The following is a 20788-nucleotide window of genomic DNA, read 5'->3' on the forward strand; positions in this document are numbered from 1 at the left end:
GTATTATCTAAAATATATCATGAATTGTTAATAAACTGTATTTTATAAAGTTGCTGATATGACTAGGAACAATCTTAGTTCATATTGAGTTAGTCAAAAGAATCATTATTTCATTACATTAAAATTTTTTTAACGATTAACAAATTGATTATTATTAAATTAAATAGTTTTAATATTTTATAGATATATATTTGTAATTAACTGTCCATAATGTCAGTATAATATGTAATAAAATAAAGTATCATTTGACTCAGATGACGAAAACAAGACACTTCCGACTTGGGCGTAACAGCAGCTTCTACGTAGTTAGGTGAGAATAATTTTATTTAAGTTAAAAGTAAATTTCGGAATTGTTCAACAAGATATCACAAGAAAATCAACATTAAGGTAATAAAAGTAAAATTTAAACAATGTTTGATTACAGATGGCAGCTGAAGAAGAAGATATTTACGGATTTTGGACAATCTTGTAGCGTTTGCCGATGCGTAGCCTATTTTCATCAAAGCGTAGGGCCACGTCGTTCTCGTGTATAGGAAATGTTAAATTTCTTATACACTCCTGTGAACATTTATTTTCCATAAAAAGGATTTAATTGTTAATCAAATGTGAGTGGCTTTTCTGTCGTTCAAAAAAGCCGAAGTTTTTTTTGACAGCGTTTCATTTCGAATAACTAGCAGAATCTGGTACAGTTTTCATTATATTTTTATCACACAGCTATATATATTTCGTATTGGATATAATAAAAATAGACAAAAATTAATATTAAAATATTTGAGGGATAGGCAGCATAGAACTATTAATGCAGTAGTGATGTAACTTCGTTGTATCGTTGGGATTGTCGGGTTTTCACGCTGAAAATTGCATGCAAGGTATCTATTTTATGTTAAAATTGCAAGAGTGATAATCGAATATTATTTGAACGCTATAAAAAGTGTTAGTGATTGCATATGCCTAAGAAAACTACGATTTTGGTAAAAATTTTAATATAAATGGATCATCATGGTGAGCTATAAATAGAAGTTGCTCGGTGATGTCAAGTGAAAGGGTGGGGTCATAACAGTTATTGGCTGACGTTAAAAGGGATTCGAAATGTGATTGGTTGGTTGTGTAACCATTCTGGGTGGGAGGATATGCGCAGAAGTATTGCGCAGGAAGAGATTCGCCAGTTGACCATCCAGTGATCACCGTTAACTGAAGAGCTTACCTCTCACATTGATAGTTTTACTATTTGTAGCTTTTGCATAACTGCAGTATTTATAGATTTTTCTGATTAGGGAATGCAAAAATAACGAAACAATTAAAATAACAAAAACTGTACAAAAATCCTATCGATTATTATCTCCGTTTTTGTGAGGATAGATTCTTTGTACAGTTAGTTGAATGAAAGGACGATGAGAGTAACGAAGCGTTTCAAGAATTTGACTTTAATGAACGATTATCGGTGAAAATATATTTTAGGCTTAGGTAACGATGTTCTTCAAAATAATTCTTTTATTCGTAGATGTGGATTTTTTGAGTTATTTATAAATCTATACTCTTAAGAATTTTGAACAATATGGCGGTGTCGTGTATACTTAGCCTTGAAGAAATGTGTTGACATTGCACCATTAAAAGAACGAATATTTTTGTGTTTCATTACAGATTTGCGTCATGATCCTTTGTTTGTACTTCGATATGCGTTAAATCGTCAAGAATAACATCAAAATGGTAAGTCTAGTTTTTTGTTGCAATCAATTACTTTCCCCCTTGCTTGATAAATTTCTTGAAAGAGGGCGCCATGTGCGATGAATTACGATTGATATGTATGTAGTGGAAGGGGAAAGCGGTAGGATCAATAACCTTCGCCTGTGTGACCTCCTATTCTATTTCTGGCATTAGCAACTTTCGATATTCGCCGCACGATGTAAATAGATAGTTTAATGAGAGATTATTTAAAAATTAATGTAATTTATTTTGTTAATGCTCCTATTGAGTAATAAAATGGTGAAGGTAAATGATCGTATCGCTTTTCTATTATGTTTGTATGTTCTTTCGACATATTTTCCACTCAAATTGAAATGTTTTAGTGTAATGCATAATATTGTTACATAATGTGAAAGGTTATGAAATAGTATACGTTTTGAAAAGATATTCTTTCTAGCAGATGTTTATTCAGAGGAATAGAAATTGTTGAATATTTTAAAAAGTCATTTACACAAGTATGATGATACTAAAAGTCTAAATAAATTCATGACATTTCATTAAAAACATTTGAATTTTATTGGATGAATCTTTTATATTGTTACATAATCTTTTGAAACTTCAACATATATGACATTTTACATGTGCTTTTTCAGCCACGTATAGATCCTCTATCTTTATTGAAATGTCTTAGCGTTTTATTGGGGCCAACTGGAGGTATTAAAAGTAAAGAAGAAGTTCATCGATTGACTAATTTAATGACAAAGTTTTCAAAGAAACTAGTTTCAAAATGCATTTACATCCAAATATTAAAAACTACAAATACTGATTTACTTAGCCAGTAAGTATATATGTTCTTTCTAACTTGATATATCAATATTTCCTACATCAAATAGATAATATTTGCTTCAATTGGACAAATATTTATGTAAAAAGTAAAATTCTTTATATTGCATACTGGTATACACAGATGTTCATACCATGTATACCTGTGTAATTTATAATATGTATGCTAGATTAAAAAAAATAGGAACTCCAAACCAATGAACAGTTCGATGTATGGATTGTACTCACTGATGAGAGTCCCACAATTTTATTTATTTGAAATATTTGATGTATTCTTTAAAAAAGTGATACTGCCCAGAACAATTTACAACATGGACAATTTGTTTTATCTCTGTTTAGGTTCATGGGTGCTGGAGGATGGAATCTCATTCACATGTGGCTAACTGATGGTATTCTTGCAAAAAATTGGGCTCTTATTCAAGAACTTCTTGAACTGCTGTTATTATGCCCAGTAGATATTGAAAGATTAAAAAGCAACAATTGCCCGAAACTGATAAAAGGTTTATCAAAAGAAGGCAGTCATCAAGGTGTTAGAGTGTTGGCTAGCCGATTAGTTGAGCAGTGGTTAAAAATAGTGAAAGGAGAAGCTGCACCAAATTCTGTACCAGCACAAATCATGACTATTCCAGTACAAACTCCTGGAACTTTGGGACAAAGTTTAGTTTCCCAATCGACACAGCCACAGCAACAACAGTATTCCATTCATTGTGGTATTCAAGGTTCTGATGGTTCTGAAAATGCAACAGTTCAGGTGCAAGATCTACAATTTATTCCAAATTCTACATCAACTATCGCAGTATCCCATGTTCAGCAACAACAATCACAAGAGCAACAGCATCAGTTACAAGAGAGGTCAACTGTACAATCATTACAGTTGCAAGTTGTTAGTAAACCTCAGCAGGTGCAAATACAACAACAATTATCAACTCAGCAATCAAAAAAGCCATCTTTCGTTGTGGTATCTACATCTTCTCAATCTCCAGTTCCTGTGTATAAAATTACAATTCGTGAAGGGAAACAAATTCTTACAAAAGTGGAGACGGATGCTGCAAATATTACTAGTGTTTTAAATGCAAACAGTACAAACGTAGACATTAACGGAGATATTGTGGATAATACGCTTCCTGTGAAAGAGAACTCCGAGGAGGAAGCAACATCTACAGAACTTAGTGATGGTGTAGTCAGTGGGCAAGATTGTGAAGCGGATGTTGTACGATCTGAAAAATTAGACCAAGTTTCGAGTGAAGTGAAACAAACTGTAGTAGATTCCACGGACAGTCTTGATGTGGATGTTGTTAAAAGTAGGGACAATAAAGACATTAAAGATAATGGTAGTAGTGAAAGTAGTAAGTCTAGTAATAAAGAAAATCGGGACTCTACTAAGAAAGATGACAAAAAGTCTAGTAGTTCTGATAAGAAAAATCATCATAGCTCGTCTTCATCTTCTAAAAGTTCTTCTAAACATACCTCAAGTTCCAGTTCGCATCGTAGTAGTTCCGCATCTTACAAATCCAGTAGTCATCGCTCTAGCTCTAGTAGTAGTAGTTCGAAAAGTTCTAGTTCCAAGGATAAGTCTTCCAAGGACAAGGATAAACATCATTCATCCAATTCATCTAGTAAACATAGTTCTAGTAAAAGTAAATCTGATAAAGAACGAGAGAAAGAAAAACAGAAGAAGGATCAGGCAGAGAAGGACAAAGCAACTTTAGAAAAAGTACAAGGACAGGCGCTGAGTTCAAAGTTGGGGAAAATACCTAAGAAGAAATCGGAAGAAGAAAAATCGGGGGATGCAGCTGTAAGAAAATCGTCGACCGATTCACGGGATAGTTCTAAAGAAAATAAGACTGATTCAAAGAAAATCGTTGCAATGCCAGAAAAAAAGAATATTTCTATTTCTATCGAGAGTAGGAAAAATTCTCAGGATTCTACATCACGACCAAAGACTGTGAAAACATTTAACTCTAAATTCCGATCAACAGGTCTGGAGGAAGAAGTCAAACCTCCTCCACCTAGATCAGCAAAAAAACCAAATCCTATCATTGATAAAAAGGTTATACCACAAAAATTACCTGTTTTAAAGAGGCCATCTCCACTTAGAGACGCTATTCCAACGGCGGATAAACGAGCTAAATTATCATTGGACTCGCCAACAACACCCCCGAGCGAAGAAAAGAAAGGAGGCATCAAATTAATACCACCAAAACCAAAACGTAAGTATTATTCAATATATCAAATATTGTATTTAAAACTTTTCTTTGCAAGTACATGTATATACTTTTTTCTACAAGTTAACTTTAATTCTTTAGAGACAAAGATACATATTATCTTAAATTCTTATCTGATACTGATGTTCCAAGACTAGGTACTTTAAATTTAAAAATTAGCTTTTTTTCTCAATTATTGGTGATATTATATAACAGAAAATGTATATACACTTTTGTTAAGTTCAAATAACAACAGTATATAAAGTATAGAAATTATGTGTAACATGTAATCATAATGTTAATCAAATTTAAACTAATAGACTGTATTATTTTTGCTTTCAAATTATTTCATGTTATACAATGTGAAAAGATTTAATATTTCATATGTATATTGCAGTTTTCCTGATTTTATTTTTATGATTATATTTTTTTCAGAAATTAAAAATTAAATATGTTTATCTAACTAGTTCAATTATTCTAAATTCAACTTAAAATAACTAGTCTTTGAATATCAATTTGTTCTATTATACCGTTCTTTACTAACTTCTTAATATTGAGTTTGCAGGTGGTTGGCTCCAGGAGAATCACGAGCAAACTATATATATTTATATACTTTGTCTGTTGCGTGAATATTGATATTTCACTTCATTTACTACATTCATATATAGTTTTCTTATTTTATTAATTCAGGATTTCTTTCAGGCATATATATTTTAGTTTATAGTATGTACTAGGACACCCTGTATTACTTTCCTACAAATTATTAGAATATTGTAGAAGGTATAAGAAAACGTATCTATCGACCCACATGGAAGTGGATCGAACGGATCTCTTGTGCTTGCCTCGATATCTAACATCACGTTTAGAAGAACGAAGACAGTAGGATCACCTCCTTGAGCATCGATTTATTTGCTATATTAAGAAGATCTAGCAGGTAATCTTCGATAAAGTATTAATTAAATATCGTACAAAATATTTCAAAGCTAGTGCCACGCGGTAAATTCATAGAATCAAAATACTTTTTAATAAGCGACGTATCAGCATTTAATTGTGCAGTTTCCTCTAAGAATACTTGGATAAAACAAAAAAAAAAAAGGTGTGTTCCTATCGATATACATATATTTTTTCGGGGTGTGTGTTTTACCGTTCTCCAACAAACGTTACATCAATAGAAGTCACCACGGATATTACTAATCTGTCTAGGTAAGGAAACAAACCAACTCTTGTCTGTCCATACTTCTTCCCTTGTACATGTACACCCTATTAAGCATTTAAATAAATTGATCAGAAATCTGGAAATATTTAACTCTTGGGTTTCTGCTATACATCTTGCTCACTGAATGCTTGATAAAGCAAAACACTCAATTCCGTGAGCCCATCCAGATTTCCATCCTCTCGGTGACTAATTGTACAAAATTCGAAGTGCAACTCATGACTCTCAAAATGGTATCATACATTGGAACAATCTGATTGAGATAGTAAAGTTATACTAGATGAGATTAATACTTTCATTTATTATATATATATTTTTAGTTTGTTTACATGAAATCATACCAAAACTGAAATTACAAGGTTTCTGGCTATTTTGATAATCTTTCAACGTTTAATCATTTTATATGTACTACTTAAACATTATGATACCATTTCGAGTGTCCGCTGCACAAGGGAAGCAAAATTATTATGAGAGATACACCAATTTCAATTCTATAATATTATTTAATTCACAGTGAATTCGCCAGAATCAATTGCGTTCATCAGAGAGAATTGAAATTTGCATCGGGCGTTATGGTCCCAAGATATCCTTCTGAACGTGAGAAAGAATGAGAGAGAATGGGAGAGAGGGAGAGAAATGGAGAAAGAGAGAGAATGAGATGGAAAAAGAGCGAGAAAGAGGAGAAGAAAGTAAATTGTATGTATGGACGAATACATGGAGAAGCGAATAGAAAAGCGTGGCACGACGTTTGAAGGAAATTCGTATAAAGAAAGAATGCGGCGGAATATCGTGGAACAAAAGCACTTCCAATAAATGCATGAAAAAATACAACGCTGCATACCGACTCGACGTCTTCCGAACAAGCCGCCCCTTAGGATCAACGGGCCTCTCCTTACGACGTGTAATTCGTCTATTTCCAATGACAACGTCGACATGGCGAAGAAGGTCTTCTTCCTTGCCAGTAATCGCGCATTAACAATCGTGTTGAAAATGTTACTGGAATGGGACAAAGAAAAAGATATAAAAGAAGAGCAGACAGGAAATTTAATGCTTGTGTTCCGTACAAGCGTATTCTGTTATTTATTTCTAGAATTTATTATCAGAATCAAGTTTTACATATCCTTTCAAAAAAGAATTTCATATTTAATTCATTGAAACAGGGTTGATCGATGAAAAGGCATGCTACTATGTACGAAACTTCTCTGAATAACAGGTAGTTTTGATTTTATTTGCTCCAAGAGTATTTTCCAATTACTCCAGTATATATGTAGTATACCATATCAGCTACTGAAAACATTTATCTTGCAGTTCAATCTTTAATCAAAGAATATTCAAAACAAAATTGCCGCGTTGATATATATCGAAAGCCAATGATTTGAATTTGAATATTACGAAGGAAACTCTTTATTTAAAAATCGTCTATTTGAATTAGACACGATGAAGGAGAGAATAGGCGGAAGTTACGACGGAGTTGCGCAACGGCGCGGCGCGCTTCTTGGGTACTCCGTGGAGTACCGAGGCTGATGTTTTTGCGATGGTCTTTAGGTCAGCAATCGCGTATAGGGCCAGACTCTGTTTCTTGTAGCAGTGCATTATGCTACGCGTTATATTAACCATTCAACATATTTAGATCCGCGCCATTCGTGGACGATTCTTTCGTCATGCGGTACCTATTTCAATTTGAATTTGAAAATGATATACTTGAAAGAATGATGTAGTAGCTCGCTTTATTATTCAAGCTACTATCTATACTTTCATTTATTCGATTCCTTTTTGTTTCTCTTTTTTCTTGCATATCGAAAACATAGATTTCTAAAAAAAAAATATGTATGCGTTCTCTAACATTTTATCGTATTACGAAATAGTAATTCAAAATGAAATGTGTTTGTTAATTCATTTTTGTATCGCTGATTTCAAATGAACGAAGATAGTTATATTAAATTTAAATATGTGCGAATTCAAATTTTATTTATGTTATTGTAATTACGTTTACATTGTTATTTATTTTTACGAATGTTTAGTAGTTTGTGATTGCCTAATTTCTCGAGAAAGATAAAAACAATCTTCCAGTCTTTGTTATTATATTTCTTTAAAATATTGAAGAAGATAGGAAGCTTTATTGAATTATCATTGATGGATCGATTGCGTAAAATTTAAATAATTATTTGTTCGAACCACGACTGTATATCACTCTTTTCGGGCGACTATTATACAACGAGACGAAATGTTTATTTATCGTTAATAAATTAGTTAAATGTATACGTACGACTTTTGCAAAACGCCTTTGAAACGAAGTAAATTACTCACGAGCGTAATTTTAAAGGTTTATGGAAATAAAATTGGAGCCGTACAATTAAAACCCGTATATTATTCCCCAGTTTACTATTATCACTTTTACCGAATGCGTTTCAAGGATATTTATACGATTATCAGTGTGATTTATTATCAATTCAATATCTTTTTTTTTTGCATTTTCTTTAGATATATACACTTAAATTTTATTGCGTATCCAGTTACACTGCGTAATGTCACTTTGTTATAAACAAACCAAATTTGGACGTCAAATTTTCACGTTGTATACAACTGTTCATTATTGTTCGATGCAAAAATTAATCTTCAAATAACGTATCTTGAGAAAATAAAAAAAAAAGATGTTAAGCAAGTTATTGTTTCTGTATGTTATCAAAATATGCATTCACGAAGAGACTGTAAATTTACATAATTAATGCATAACAGATTACTACATCGTACAAAATTTTAAAAAATAGATACTTCCACGCTAATCGTGGAAGAAGCGAAACGCTTTTGGTATCAATTGAACAATTGTTGTTTTCGTTTAAAATCATTTTCCATGTGATTATATACTTCATTAGCGATAAAAAAAATCATATTCAAATGTAGATTGTAAAAAAAAGGTGAAAATTTACGATGTTTTCTAAATTAATATTTACGTTTATCATTCGTCACACTTATGAACTTTAAACGATGTTACGCGTTTATCTTAGCTTCCCCTTTTACTTGAAACTTTGAAAAAAGAATACCGATGATCTAGTGGATCGAAAGTAACTGATCCAGATCGAATTACATTGATTCATTTGCATTACAAATCATTTATTAATATAATCTTCTTTCACGGATGAGTTTACCTATTTAATTCAACATTGTTTCTCTTCGTTAAATCTTGAATTACATCAGAACGCATCTTTGTACTTAAAAAAAAATACTTTATCGAAGATTGAATCACGATAATCCTTCGTTTTTCTAACTTTGTTGTAACATAATGTTTCTTGTATTTATTAAAAACAATGATTGTATTTTTGTTACAGATTCCCTGTAGATATCATTCTTATTCGATCATCGCTTAAAATGTTACTTGTTTTCAGCTCGATGAAGGAGTCGGATCTTAATATCAATATTCACGCAAAATTCTATTTACTTCTGAATGTTTTGCAGATTTTCAGGGTCATTTTGCCGGAATGATAAAACTGATGATTTTTATTATTATTTTTCAGCAATGGTTTTGCAAGAAAGCGATATGTTTATGGATGCTTTGACCGCGTCGACGAAAAGCAAAGAGCCGCGAAAGAGGAAGCGAAGGACATCAATCACGAAGGATGGTCCGTCGGAAGCAAAGAAACAGGAAACTGCCAGTAACGATAATCGTGATGTTACACCTCCACCCACCTCACCACCAAGTGCCGATGAAAAATCACCTGTAGTTGTCAAGCCTAACTTTAAGGTACGTATACGTTAATTATAATCATCGTAAAACCAGCAGTATACTTTAAATAAAAAAGAATAATTTTCTGACAATTATTCGATAGTATTGAATTTACATATTTAAAAAACACGTCATTTTTATTGCAGTTCTATCAAGACACTTTGGAAACAGATGAAGATAAAGAGCAGAAAGAGAAAGAGAACTCGGACGATGATGTTAAGAAAGAGAAAGAAGAGACTTCCGATGAGAAAGAAAACAGGATATTTAAAGCGGATGTTGACGATGATGGAAGTAACAGTAAGTTAATTAATTATTATTAAAAAGTTCTTGCTATTGAATATGTTATTTTCAATGGTGTATATAAAAATATATTTATCTATTGTTCAGCACCAACACCTGACGATGATGCAGAAGAAAAGACCTCCGATTCCCCGGAGGATACGTCTTCCATGTCCGATTCCGCGAAGAAAGAGAACTCCGGTTCTTATCCAGAAATACGTTACGTCGATGGTCTAAGAAGCGTTTTGTTGCTTCAAAAACGCAAAGGGCCGAAGAAATCATTGAAATGGAAGACGGATTTGGAATCGGTTCGTTATTTCGAATTGGATGAAACGGAAAGAGTGAACGTAACGAAAACATTCACCGATATGAAACAAATGGAAAAGCAAAATGAGAGGGAAGCATTCCAGATGGCTAGGAAATTAAGTAAGTTATAAGAATCATAATCAAATATTTATTGATCTGAAATATTTCAAATCTTATGTAAAATTTAATGATTTTCTAGGTACTGAAGATCTGATGGAAGAGAGAACAAGGTGGAAACCTTTAATTCCGATCGATCTACCTCCTGCCTTAGTAGAGTCCGGAAAAGATAGCAGAGAAAAAGATATTCAGTATGCTCGGGAGAAAGGCATTTTACAAGCGCTGTACTTCAACCGAAGCATGTAAGTATATACTTCAGTTGTGAAATGAAGTACGGTTGCATGCACGGAACACATGAATATTAATTTTGATAGTCGTGTGAAAAATAATATATGCATGCTACATTAAAAATGAGTACTCTAGACCAATAGTAGTAGTAGTCGCAACTTATAAACTGTACTCACTGATGCGAGTACCACGAGAAATAATTATATAAAAATGTTTTTCTTTATGTAATATATTTGAATTGCAGGATTCCAGACTCGGCAGCAGAGCCTGATGAAGAACGTCACCATGTATATAGTGAACCTAAAACCATTCCTTTGGACGATCTCACGGGAAACAAGGAAAGTGAAAAAGACTTTACTTCCATGCCGTGGCCAGAACCAAAACCTCAATTGCAACCTCAGACGCCTCCAGTTTCGAGCTTCCACTATTCCTCGTTCCCTCATAATCAACAACCAGTGATGGCACCTATGGGTCCCCAGACCTCAATGGGACCAATTCCTCAAATGTCTCAGCAGATGATGCCACCTTCTCACATGGGTCCATTAGGTCCAGAAATGGGAGGTCCAATGTCCGCTGGAGGAGGAGGTTGGAGAACTGGTGATGGAAAAGTAGTTGTACCAGATGCAATGGGTATGAATCCAATGGGAAACATGCCAAATGCATTTCCACCTGGAATGGAAGGTGGTCCAATGGTACCACCTGGAATGTTGGGACCGCCGCCTATGTACAATCAGCAACAAGAAGGTTATGGTATGATGGGGCCAGAAGACATGGGATTTAATAATATGAATCCAAATAATTTTCAAGGACCACCTGGTCCTTTGTATGGTCCTGGGCCTAACTTTCAGGGGCCTAGGGGTGGTGGCCCGATGCATGGTAGAGGTAGAGGTGTTCCTGGGCCTGGTTGGTACAGAGGTGGTGGAGGACCTCCACCCAGAGGAGGTGGATGGAGAGGAGGCGGTGGATGGAGGGGAAGTGGAAAGCAACCTCCCGTGTGTAGACAATTTTCGAAAAATGGTTACTGCCGGGTTGGTGATAAATGTCAGTATCTTCATCCTGGAGTGAACTGTCCACCGTTTTGAAATCAGTTGAAGTGATCGAAGGATTTATTGGAATTTCCATGGGTAGCATAATATAAGTGTTCGCTTTACTGAAAGTGAACGAATAAGAATGAACAATCGTACGGAAGATATCAAATTGTATTCGATACAAGCTTATATTAGTCGAGGAAATTGATTATAATGTGCAATTTTCTATTATTACGAAGGATCAGGCAAATAATATGACATTTATACCATGTATATTTTCACAAGATTGAACTATATACAAATAACTTTCGATTTCTTTGCATCGTGTAATATGGAAACTGAATATTACAAAAGAATGTCGTGATAAGTTTATTTTTCACGAGTAATACGTGCAGAATTTTAATATCGAAAAACTACTTCGAATCCAAAATGACAATGAAAGGAGAACAATAGGTTCGTCGGCTGCTGGACGGCAAGAGGTTCCTACACGTTACTTTTTATTATAATTTTAGACAGATATTTAAAAAAAGGTCTGCAATAATGTCAGAGATATTTTTTATCTATCTGTTTTTTTATAATATATTAACAATTGGAGTCATGTAGAAGCAAAATCTCGATTAACATGTCTTCCTTTTACGTTCATAATTTACAGAGAGTAGCCACTGCCGAAAAATATGAATGAACTAATTATAATAAAAACTAAACTGTACGGGAATCGTCGTGGATTTTAATCTTATTGGCATGACCAGTGATGATTTCAAAGTGTATGACGCTAATGAGCAGGAAGTGCAAATTCCAATATAAGAAGCATTTGTCTTTCAGATTGCCAGATGGGTGTCTAATCGCTTTCTACTAATGAATATATGTAATTAAAATACTGTTAAAAATGAATTGAGGGTAATATACAACGTAAAATTGTAACACCAAAAGTTCAAATAATGAGTTAAATAACTTTTTATTAAATTAAGATATCTTACATTTAGTCGTGTACGTAGATTGATTGTAAATATTATAATTGTACCATTTTGTATAAAATGTCGCTAGCTCTAATAACAAGAGACTGTTTTAGGCTTAAAATACTATGTAATAATATAAAAGAAGGCAACTTTTTAGTAAAAACGTGTATGTATAATTTGAAATAGTTCAATGCGAAACGATCTAATATTTGTTGAGTACACGTTCATTTATAAATGTGAACTTGTTCTCTATAAAACGAGATCGCAAGCATACTATTGTATTAAATATTTTTTACGAATTAAGGGTAGTGGTTATTTTTTGTATATGATTGATTGTTATGTTTGTATATAACATTGATTGTTGTATAAGAACTGCTTGATGGAATACATGAGTCATACCTATTTTCTAAAATATATTGCATTATTATACTAATTAAAAGACTCCCTTTACAATATATTTAAACATTTTATTATTATGTTTTCATTAATATTTTTAAATATTTCTGATTATCGTTACATTTTTATGTTTCTATAAAAATCATATTTTTTCACATTCAGAAACATTAACAAATAATTAGTTATCAACAATCCTTTAATGTTTATTAAAACAATGTATTATATACAAATTAAAAAAAAATCAGTATTAAATATATATTTATTGTATGTATGCTAAATATCTTTAAAAAGATAATATATACATTAAGTATATATTATAATATATTAAGCTTCAATTTTAATCTATATGAAAACTTCTCTTTCATTATCAGTCATTCATTAAGTGTAGTAGAATGGCAAATATGTAATTAATTTATAAAATTTTTCTAAATTCATTTAAATTGTTGTGGTGGAGGGCCAAAAATACTTCCACTCTGTTTACTTGCTGTTCTAGATGGAGCAAATCCAAGTAGTTTTTGAATATTCTGTAAATAACAATATCTATTTTAAGCAAAAACATGTCAAATCAAATATTCAATTAAATTAGATGTAAGTGTTAATGAAAAATATGTGTTTACCTGTCTAATGCTCATGGTACACAGTATATAAAGAAAAATAAATGAACACTCTGTATAATCATCACCTGGAAGGTTCCTATGAGATAAACCTTGTATCCAACTAATTGGAACAAAAGGCAACCTTGCCACAACTCTTCCATCAAATATGCTATTAAACATGCTTAAAAGAGCAGTAAATGCAAACCCAATTGCAAACATTGATTTCATTTTTACAAGAGATAAGTCTCTATTATTATTTTTTAATCTTTCTTCCTCTCTTTCAATCTTTTTCTTTTGCTGTTTGTCTAATGAATCCCCGTGCGCTTCTTTCCTCTTTTCCACTGGAATGAATTATATTAAACAACAGTTTAAAATTTATTTAAATTACTAAGCAATTTTATGTATAATTAATACTACTATGATTCAAGAACTTACATTTTTTACTTTGTTTTTCTACTTCAGATTTTAACTTCTGATATTTTTCTGTTCTATAAACCATTAGCCATGTTAAACCTATAAACAATTTAAATATAAGTGAAAAATGTAATATGGAAATAAGAAAATAACCTCAAACCTAAGAAAACAATAAATAAAAGAAATTTTTTACCTTCTCCTAATAAAGCTGTACAGATACTTATAAATACAATTAAAATAGTATCTGCCCACATATTGACAGAAAAAGATTTCTTAAATATTGCTTAAATTATTTAGACATGTAACCCAAATATTGCTCTTTTAAATACACCAATTCATGAAGTGATTTTGAATGACTGTGAATTGCTGTGAATGGGTGTGAAATTAATTTTTATTATTTATGTAATAAAGGAAGTATATAAACAAGATATATTTAAGTTTATACTTGAAAGATAAAATAAATTTTGTTTATTTATGTACATACAATACAAATAGATAAAAACAATGATGAATTTTTATTTCATAATGAATATTTCTGATGTTCTTTGAAAACTTTATTTATCAGTACTTTCCTTTTAAAAGTATGTTGATAAACAATATTATGTTTAGCTTATAGTTATAAAAAGATACAATATGTACATATCATATAAGGTTCTCGATATATACGAATTTTTCAGAATCTAATCATTTAATTTAAAATACTGCTTTCGACCTTTTAATTCCACTTGTTAAACTTTAATATTGCATACTGCATATGTGTTACATAATACTTTTGATCATGTAAAGAATAAAAGCATCTACATATTTTTAATGAACACATGATGATAAATGTATGTAGATAAAAAAATAATCTATAACTTATTCTACCATTAAACTTAGGTGTAGCATTTAATTATAAAAAACGTTTAAAATGCTATCAATCACTAAAACCATTTAAGTTGTTGGCTGATTGATCAATATTTTCATTTCTTAAACACTTTCTAATTTCAAAACCCAAAGCAGCACCTAATGGTGGCGGAACTGCGTTGCCGATTTGCCGATGTTTATCAAGTATGTTTCCATAAAATCGAAAAGAGTCTGGGAAACCTTGCGATCTGGCGCATTCTCTTATACTCACAACTCTTGTTTGTTCAGGATGCAAAACACGACCCTGTTAATCAATGAAAATATTGAATAGTCAAATAAGAGTTAAAATAGAAGATAATTTAATACAACAAAAAATATTTATCACGTACCTGTTTACCCATAGGTTCTGGATTAGTAATAGTAGTACCAAAAAATCCATCCCACTCCAATCTACCGTACAAGCCTGCCCAGTGATTGTGACGTTTACCAGTGTGAGGTAAACACCAAGGAATCAAAGTGTTATATTGCCGATCCATTGGGTCGCATGTTCTGCCCGTACAACAACTACATACACCACGAAATGCTCCAGTAGAACTTCTACCCGCTTTTTTATCATGATAAGTATATTCTCTACAACACAAACAAGTTATTATTCATCAAATTAATTATTTTCTTGTAACACATATGAATTTAATTTATTTACAGTTTCTTTGAGTATGTTCCATCGCTCAAACGTACTGCAATATTTGGTAAATCTCGCCAATCAGATCCGCTAGCAGTTGGAATATGCGCTATTCGTGCTTCAACCAGAGGTGCCATATCTTTACAGATATGATCTCTCAATATAGCATCAGGTTCTTTAGGCCTTACCTAAAGGTAAATGCGATATATTTCATGAATTAATACTTGTATGTTAATATTAGTGAACACTTAATAATTTACTTTTCTTTGAAAGTGAGATATTGGTTCATCGCCATAAGTCATCTCTTCTGTATTCCATCCATTTCGGATATTAGGTAAATCAGACATCGCATCACGAACACTGATTGTTCTGTACGGCGCTGATTCTGTCCAATCACAGTTCGATGAATACTATGAAAAAAATAAAAAAAATATTAAGGTATTTATACAGATAATTCAAGTTTATATTAAATAACAATTATATCTTACCTTTTTGTTATCCACGATAACACTTAACTGGCATGCTCGTTTACTAAACACATGAGTTGGTTCTGGATATGTTGGAAGGATTTCTCCAGGAGCAGCAGCTAATATAATCAACCTAAAAATACATAAATGAAAATTAGAAATATAAATAATTAAACATTTAATCAATAGAATTTAAATATTTCTCACCTTCTTCTTGTTTGCGGAATACCGTAATTCCCAGCTTGCAGAATACCAAATGTACATTGGTAACCCATTCGCACAAGGCACCTTAATGTTAATTTAAGTACCATACTTTTTTTAAAAGATACAAAATTTCTAACATTTTCCATAATAAAGAATTTTGGTCTGTAATAATCACAATAAGACAAAGACGATACTACTAAAGAATTCTTAAATAATGAGTATTGCCGCGAATTAAAACGATTCATGCCACTGAAACCTTGGCACGGTGGCCCACCACATAACAATTCTACTTCCCCCTTTTGAGGTAAACGTTGTCCGCTATTATCGCAAAGTTCACCCTACAAAAATAATACAAATATATTCTTGAAACTTGTTACTTATTCTATATTAACAATTATACTTACATTCATAACCATTCGCAAAAGTACATTACAATCTTCACAAAATACCGTTGTATTAGGATTATTAAGCCTGTATGCACATGCAGCTGGTTCATCTTTTTCAATCGCCCATTGATTATCTACAATACCAGCTTGTCTTAATCCTTCAGATAATCCTGCAATAAAAATATTAATTAAAAGTAGAGTATTCAGCAATTGCAAAAAAAAAGTAACAAGTTTTACACTAACCACCACAACCAGCAAAGACATCTAGTGTCCTCAGTTTTTTTGGCACAGTGCAATAATCTATGGGTTTATTTATTACTTTCTTATTATCATTAGTTTCTAATTTCTTATTTTTGTATTTTGCTTTTCCTTTTCCTTTTCCTTTCCCCAATTTCCCAATATTCATAGCATGATTTGGTGGGTCAACAAAAGTTTTCTCCGGGACGTTATAAGCTTGCGAGAAGTAAAAGCGATTTGGACCAGTGGAAGTCCATTCTTCTACGGACTGATCTAAATTTTCTGAATACATCAAGTAACATTTTCCTGCTACATCCGAAAATTTCACGTCGCAAACTGAAATGTTTAAATTAAAATTAGATTTATCAATATACATATTCCTGTAAGGATTATATTTATTATTATAATATTTTACCCTCGTCACTCCAGTAGAGCATATTAAGATCAACTTGTTGCATCAGTGAAAGTCCTTTGTGCGTATTTTCTGGCCGGTACATTTTATTTATTTTAATCCATATGTCAGAAGCTGCAACTAATTTACTATTAGTTTTTGCATATATCGCGTTTATATATCCAATATGGAATGGTTCAGGTGTATCATAATTTGATCCTTTTACATGATCCGATGATTTTCGGTAATATTCAGGATACATATCTTCGTCTACTTGTCCTTTCTTTGGTTTCGTAGAAATGTGAGATATAGATGTATATTTATATTTTATAGCTCCAGGCATTAAAAATACAGACGATCCAACTGTAAATTCTTCGCCTTTATATTTTACCATGTTATATATTACTTCTTTACTACTTTTCTCTTCTCCTCGATCAAAAACCTTTGGTGTATAGTAACACTGTAACGTTGTAAATCGCACACAAGCGGGGCAAAATCGGTGACTGATTTCTTTTCGCGGACATATAGGATCCGGAGATGGATCTTCAAAACGAGCAGTCTCCGGTGTATACTTCTTTTGATAAAAAAATGTTTTTCCATCTTTATTTTGTATTTCATCTTCTGGTAGTATATCTGCATTTCCTGAAATGTATAATTAATGGGCATTTAAAACACAGATAATTTATAATGTTCCCAATAACAGGCAGTATAATTACCCAATTCACTCCAGTTGTTAGGACTAGCTTTATAAATAACAGTAGCCTTAGACTTAATTGAAGCGAATGGTACATTGTCACATTCATCGAGTAAAAACAATTCTAAGGGGTCTGATGTTTCACCGAGTACAGTATCGCTACCCCTTCTGAACCAATTTGCATGACACAATTTTGCACCATTTTTATCCTCCCACATATATATGACTTTAGCTATTTGTAATGGAACCGTGGGATCATTCGATTCAATCAGTACATAATCATTTGCTTTTATTTCTTCATCAACGACAATAACCGAGTTATAGAATGTTCTTCTGCCATCATCTATAATTGCTTCTCCCACCCATGTAATTTCTTTTTCGACATGTTTGAATTCTTTCAAAATCATTTTTTGAGTAATCTTAACATTTTCTATTAGCATATCATTGAGATCATCATCTTCTGGATCCGAATCATTAGCTTCTTGTATAGCCATATTTGGACACCTTCTCATGTTGCAGGCTTGCTTACTTCTACCAGACCCACCAAATTTAATCATGTCTTTGCAAGCTGTACAAACTCCACAATCTGGTTGTTGGCAAATCTCGCATATCCCGCATCTTTGTCTTTTAGGTCCCGATATTTCTTTATCACCATTTGTGGCTATTTGATCGGAGAAGAATGTTTCAAACATATTATTAACTAATTTCGTAGTTGTGGCTTTGGTCCAAGTAATTTTCTTCTTTTGATCTTTCGAGTGGGTTCCGCGCAACGCAATTCTTTTCTTTAATGTCACACCTGCAAGCGTTATCAACGCTCTCATACATGGACTTGTAATCAAGAGAGAATCTTCTGGTCTTGCGGATGCGTCAAAAGATATTACTTGATCGCAAATAAATTGCGCGTATCGTAACAAAGAATCCTCTGTGAATCTAGCTAATCCTTTTGGTGGAACTATGGTTTGTAATCTATGTAATAAATCTTCATAAGTAGGATTGACTTCGTCCAACAAAAATTCTATAACTATTTTGCTCATATAAATTTTTTCTCTCACAGAATCCATAAATGGCGCGTACGCTTCGGCTGGTTCCATTAATATATATTCTGCAAATGCTGTGTTAAATCCTATAAGGGCTAATTCACCACCATCAAACCCTGACACCCACCATTCATTTATCGGACCTATATCTTTTGTGGGCATACCACCCTCTGGGGATGGGTTCTCCTCGTAAATAGGTTTCATATAACCAGAAAAATAAAGTACAACATTCTTTTCAATTAAGCCAGTATCAAAAGAACATAAGTGTCCATTTTTATCATACACACAAAAGTGAGTTATTTTGTTTTGTGGTCTTTCATCACCTTCATAAACCATAGTTTCCTCTCCTGTGAATAAGGATAATTTAGGATCTGTTAATGCAATCATTTCTTCTATAGCTCCATTAGGATGGCCTGGGTATATTTTCAGATCTGTGCTTGTTAGTTTCTGACAACAATATTCACATTTCTGTTGTACATTAATAGGTTTCTGATGCGATATTATAGGTCTTTTAATATGTACATTATTATTGTCTGTTTTGGTCTTTTTTAGCATATTACTTTCAGGTTCATCGCCTAAATCTTCTTGTTCATTTAAGTTAATGTTTGATTCAATATTCGGTGTTAGATTTTCATCGTCTATTAACATAGGAACATTTGTTTCTAACTCTTCGGTTACATTGCTTCTTCTTTTATTGAATCTTTTTGGTTGAGTTTTTTGTTGTGGTGAACGATTTTTAGTGATATCACCATTAATTTTACTTAAATTAGACATTTCTACATTAACATACTTTCCATTACGAAGTTTTCTTCTATCATTGCTTGTTTCTTGAAGTATCATGTTTTCAATCACTGAAGAATGAAAATTAAATTTTATTTTTCTTTATTATTTACAACTTTTCTGTATGTTACCACAATTATATTTAAACAACTTACCTGTATTTTTATTTTCTTCCTCAATACAGTTGTTTACAGATATTTGTTGTACTTGGATATCCTCAACCTTTGTTTGTTTCTCTGTCTCATAAGTTTCAGTGTTTCGTACAGTAGCGGATATCATACTGAATTAAAATGACTGCTTTTATTCAAGTACTCTACAACCCTTATTATTTTCTTAAAATATTAATTTCTTATGTGCAAATTCCAGCAAACGTAAGAGAAATATAACGTCAGGAACAATTACAAATGAACACGTTTCTTTATATTTTTACAATTAGGAACTCACTTAAGTACGAGACATGTTAATGCTAATGGTTGTTGTACCGCCAAAATCTTTCAAAGCCTGTTTATATGAAAACGATTCCGCTAAAATCATGTTAAGCCAATTTCTTTGTATTTATTAACAATCATTAGAAATTTGTATGATTTGCTAAATTGTATTATTTGATTCAGTCTCTACCGAAGAAGACTTTAATATACGTATTTGTAAGAATTTATCAGTTTTGAGTACATTATGACGTGAATTAATTTTACATTGAATATAGGGTTTGAGGATTAAATAGTGCATCCTGAAGTATGCGATTGGTTGGTTGCATGTATGCACGCATACACACATGGAAACCTATACCTACTGTTGAAGGACCGAAACAAACCTAGCTTTACCATATCGCGTGAACCTATCGTTACATGTAAAAATATAGAAACCGACCACTCTATTCGATAGAAGTAAACAGGAGTACGATACATGTATTCACACAACTTAGAAATGCATCACATTTCAGCTAAGTAATGTCGAAGCCATGGTAGAAAGGGTATAACCAATAGAAAAAAAGCTTCACAATGTCACGTGACTTGCGACGCAGTGTAACTACAAGAAAGATGAAACTATCGTCAACAAAGATGAACGAAATCCAGAAAGAGA

The 20788-nt window shown here is 32.4% G+C and overlaps 3 protein-coding genes across 14 annotated transcripts; 1 reads left to right on the forward strand and 2 right to left on the reverse strand.

The window, feature by feature from the left end:
* Positions 1–160: 160 nt before the first annotated feature.
* On the forward strand, positions 161–13033 carry PNUTS (Phosphatase 1 nuclear targeting subunit). Of its 12 annotated transcripts, none has more exons than XM_034333752.2 (11): positions 161–310; positions 425–1464; positions 1642–1707; positions 1811–1989; positions 2337–2521; positions 2866–4736; positions 9456–9682; positions 9811–9961; positions 10052–10369; positions 10449–10608; positions 10839–13033. In XM_034333752.2, exons 4-11 carry the CDS (start codon positions 1960–1962, stop codon positions 11674–11676), a joined length of 3780 nt encoding a protein of 1259 aa, XP_034189643.1. In that variant the 5' UTR covers positions 161–310; positions 425–1464; positions 1642–1707; positions 1811–1959; the 3' UTR covers positions 11677–13033. The 12 variants fall into 12 exon arrangements, with proteins under 12 accessions (XP_034189643.1, XP_034189644.1, XP_034189645.1 ...); XM_034333753.2 differs by having other exon boundaries at positions 425–683; XM_034333754.2 differs by having other exon boundaries at positions 425–605.
* A 184-nt stretch (positions 13034–13217) lies between these two features.
* On the reverse strand, positions 13218–14363 carry LOC117608528 (calcium load-activated calcium channel). The gene is made up of 4 exons (XM_034333779.2): positions 14178–14363; positions 14006–14083; positions 13592–13911; positions 13218–13498 (listed from the first exon to the last, which is right to left on the reverse strand). The coding sequence occupies exons 1-4, from the start codon at positions 14236–14238 to the stop codon at positions 13406–13408; spliced, it is 552 nt and encodes a 183-aa protein (XP_034189670.1). The 5' UTR covers positions 14239–14363; the 3' UTR covers positions 13218–13405.
* Positions 14364–14581: 218 nt separating this feature from the next.
* On the reverse strand, positions 14582–20675 carry LOC117608525 (DNA (cytosine-5)-methyltransferase PliMCI). The gene is made up of 11 exons (XM_034333772.2): positions 19864–20675; positions 17914–19779; positions 17222–17839; positions 16813–17142; positions 16588–16739; positions 16187–16521; positions 16001–16112; positions 15773–15922; positions 15534–15700; positions 15220–15460; positions 14582–15134 (listed from the first exon to the last, which is right to left on the reverse strand). The coding sequence occupies exons 1-11, from the start codon at positions 19985–19987 to the stop codon at positions 14901–14903; spliced, it is 4329 nt and encodes a 1442-aa protein (XP_034189663.2). The 5' UTR covers positions 19988–20675; the 3' UTR covers positions 14582–14900.
* Between the last annotated feature and the right edge of the window lie 113 nt (positions 20676–20788).

This window comes from Osmia lignaria, chromosome 2 (assembly GCF_051020975.1).
Source record: "Osmia lignaria lignaria isolate PbOS001 chromosome 2, iyOsmLign1, whole genome shotgun sequence".
Classification (NCBI taxonomy): Eukaryota; Metazoa; Arthropoda; class Insecta; order Hymenoptera; family Megachilidae; genus Osmia; species Osmia lignaria.

Bases quoted from the DNA above. Each gene is read 5' to 3' on its own strand.
- PNUTS (XM_034333752.2), top strand. From the start codon at position 1,960: ATGCTCCTATTGAGTAATAAAATGGTGAAG. The intron at 1,990-2,336 runs GTAAATGATCGT...GTGCTTTTTCAG, and splicing joins TGAGTAATAAAATGGTGAAG to CCACGTATAGATCCTCTATC. The intron at 9,683-9,810 runs GTACGTATACGT...TTTTTATTGCAG, and splicing joins TTGTCAAGCCTAACTTTAAG to TTCTATCAAGACACTTTGGA.
- LOC117608528 (XM_034333779.2), bottom strand. From the start codon at position 14,238: ATGTGGGCAGATACTATTTTAATTGTATTTATAAGTATCTGTACAGCT. The intron at 14,084-14,177 runs GTAAAAAATTTC...AATTGTTTATAG, and splicing joins TACAGCTTTATTAGGAGAAG to GTTTAACATGGCTAATGGTT. The intron at 13,499-13,591 runs GTAAACACATAT...TGTTATTTACAG, and splicing joins GTACCATGAGCATTAGACAG to AATATTCAAAAACTACTTGG.
- LOC117608525 (XM_034333772.2), bottom strand. From the start codon at position 19,987: ATGATATCCGCTACTGTACGAAACACTGAAACTTATGAGACAGAGAAA. The intron at 15,701-15,772 runs GTAAATTATTAA...ATTTACCTTTAG, and splicing joins TATCTCACTTTCAAAGAAAA to GTAAGGCCTAAAGAACCTGA. The intron at 15,461-15,533 runs GTAAATAAATTA...TTTGTGTTGTAG, and splicing joins GGAACATACTCAAAGAAACT to AGAATATACTTATCATGATA.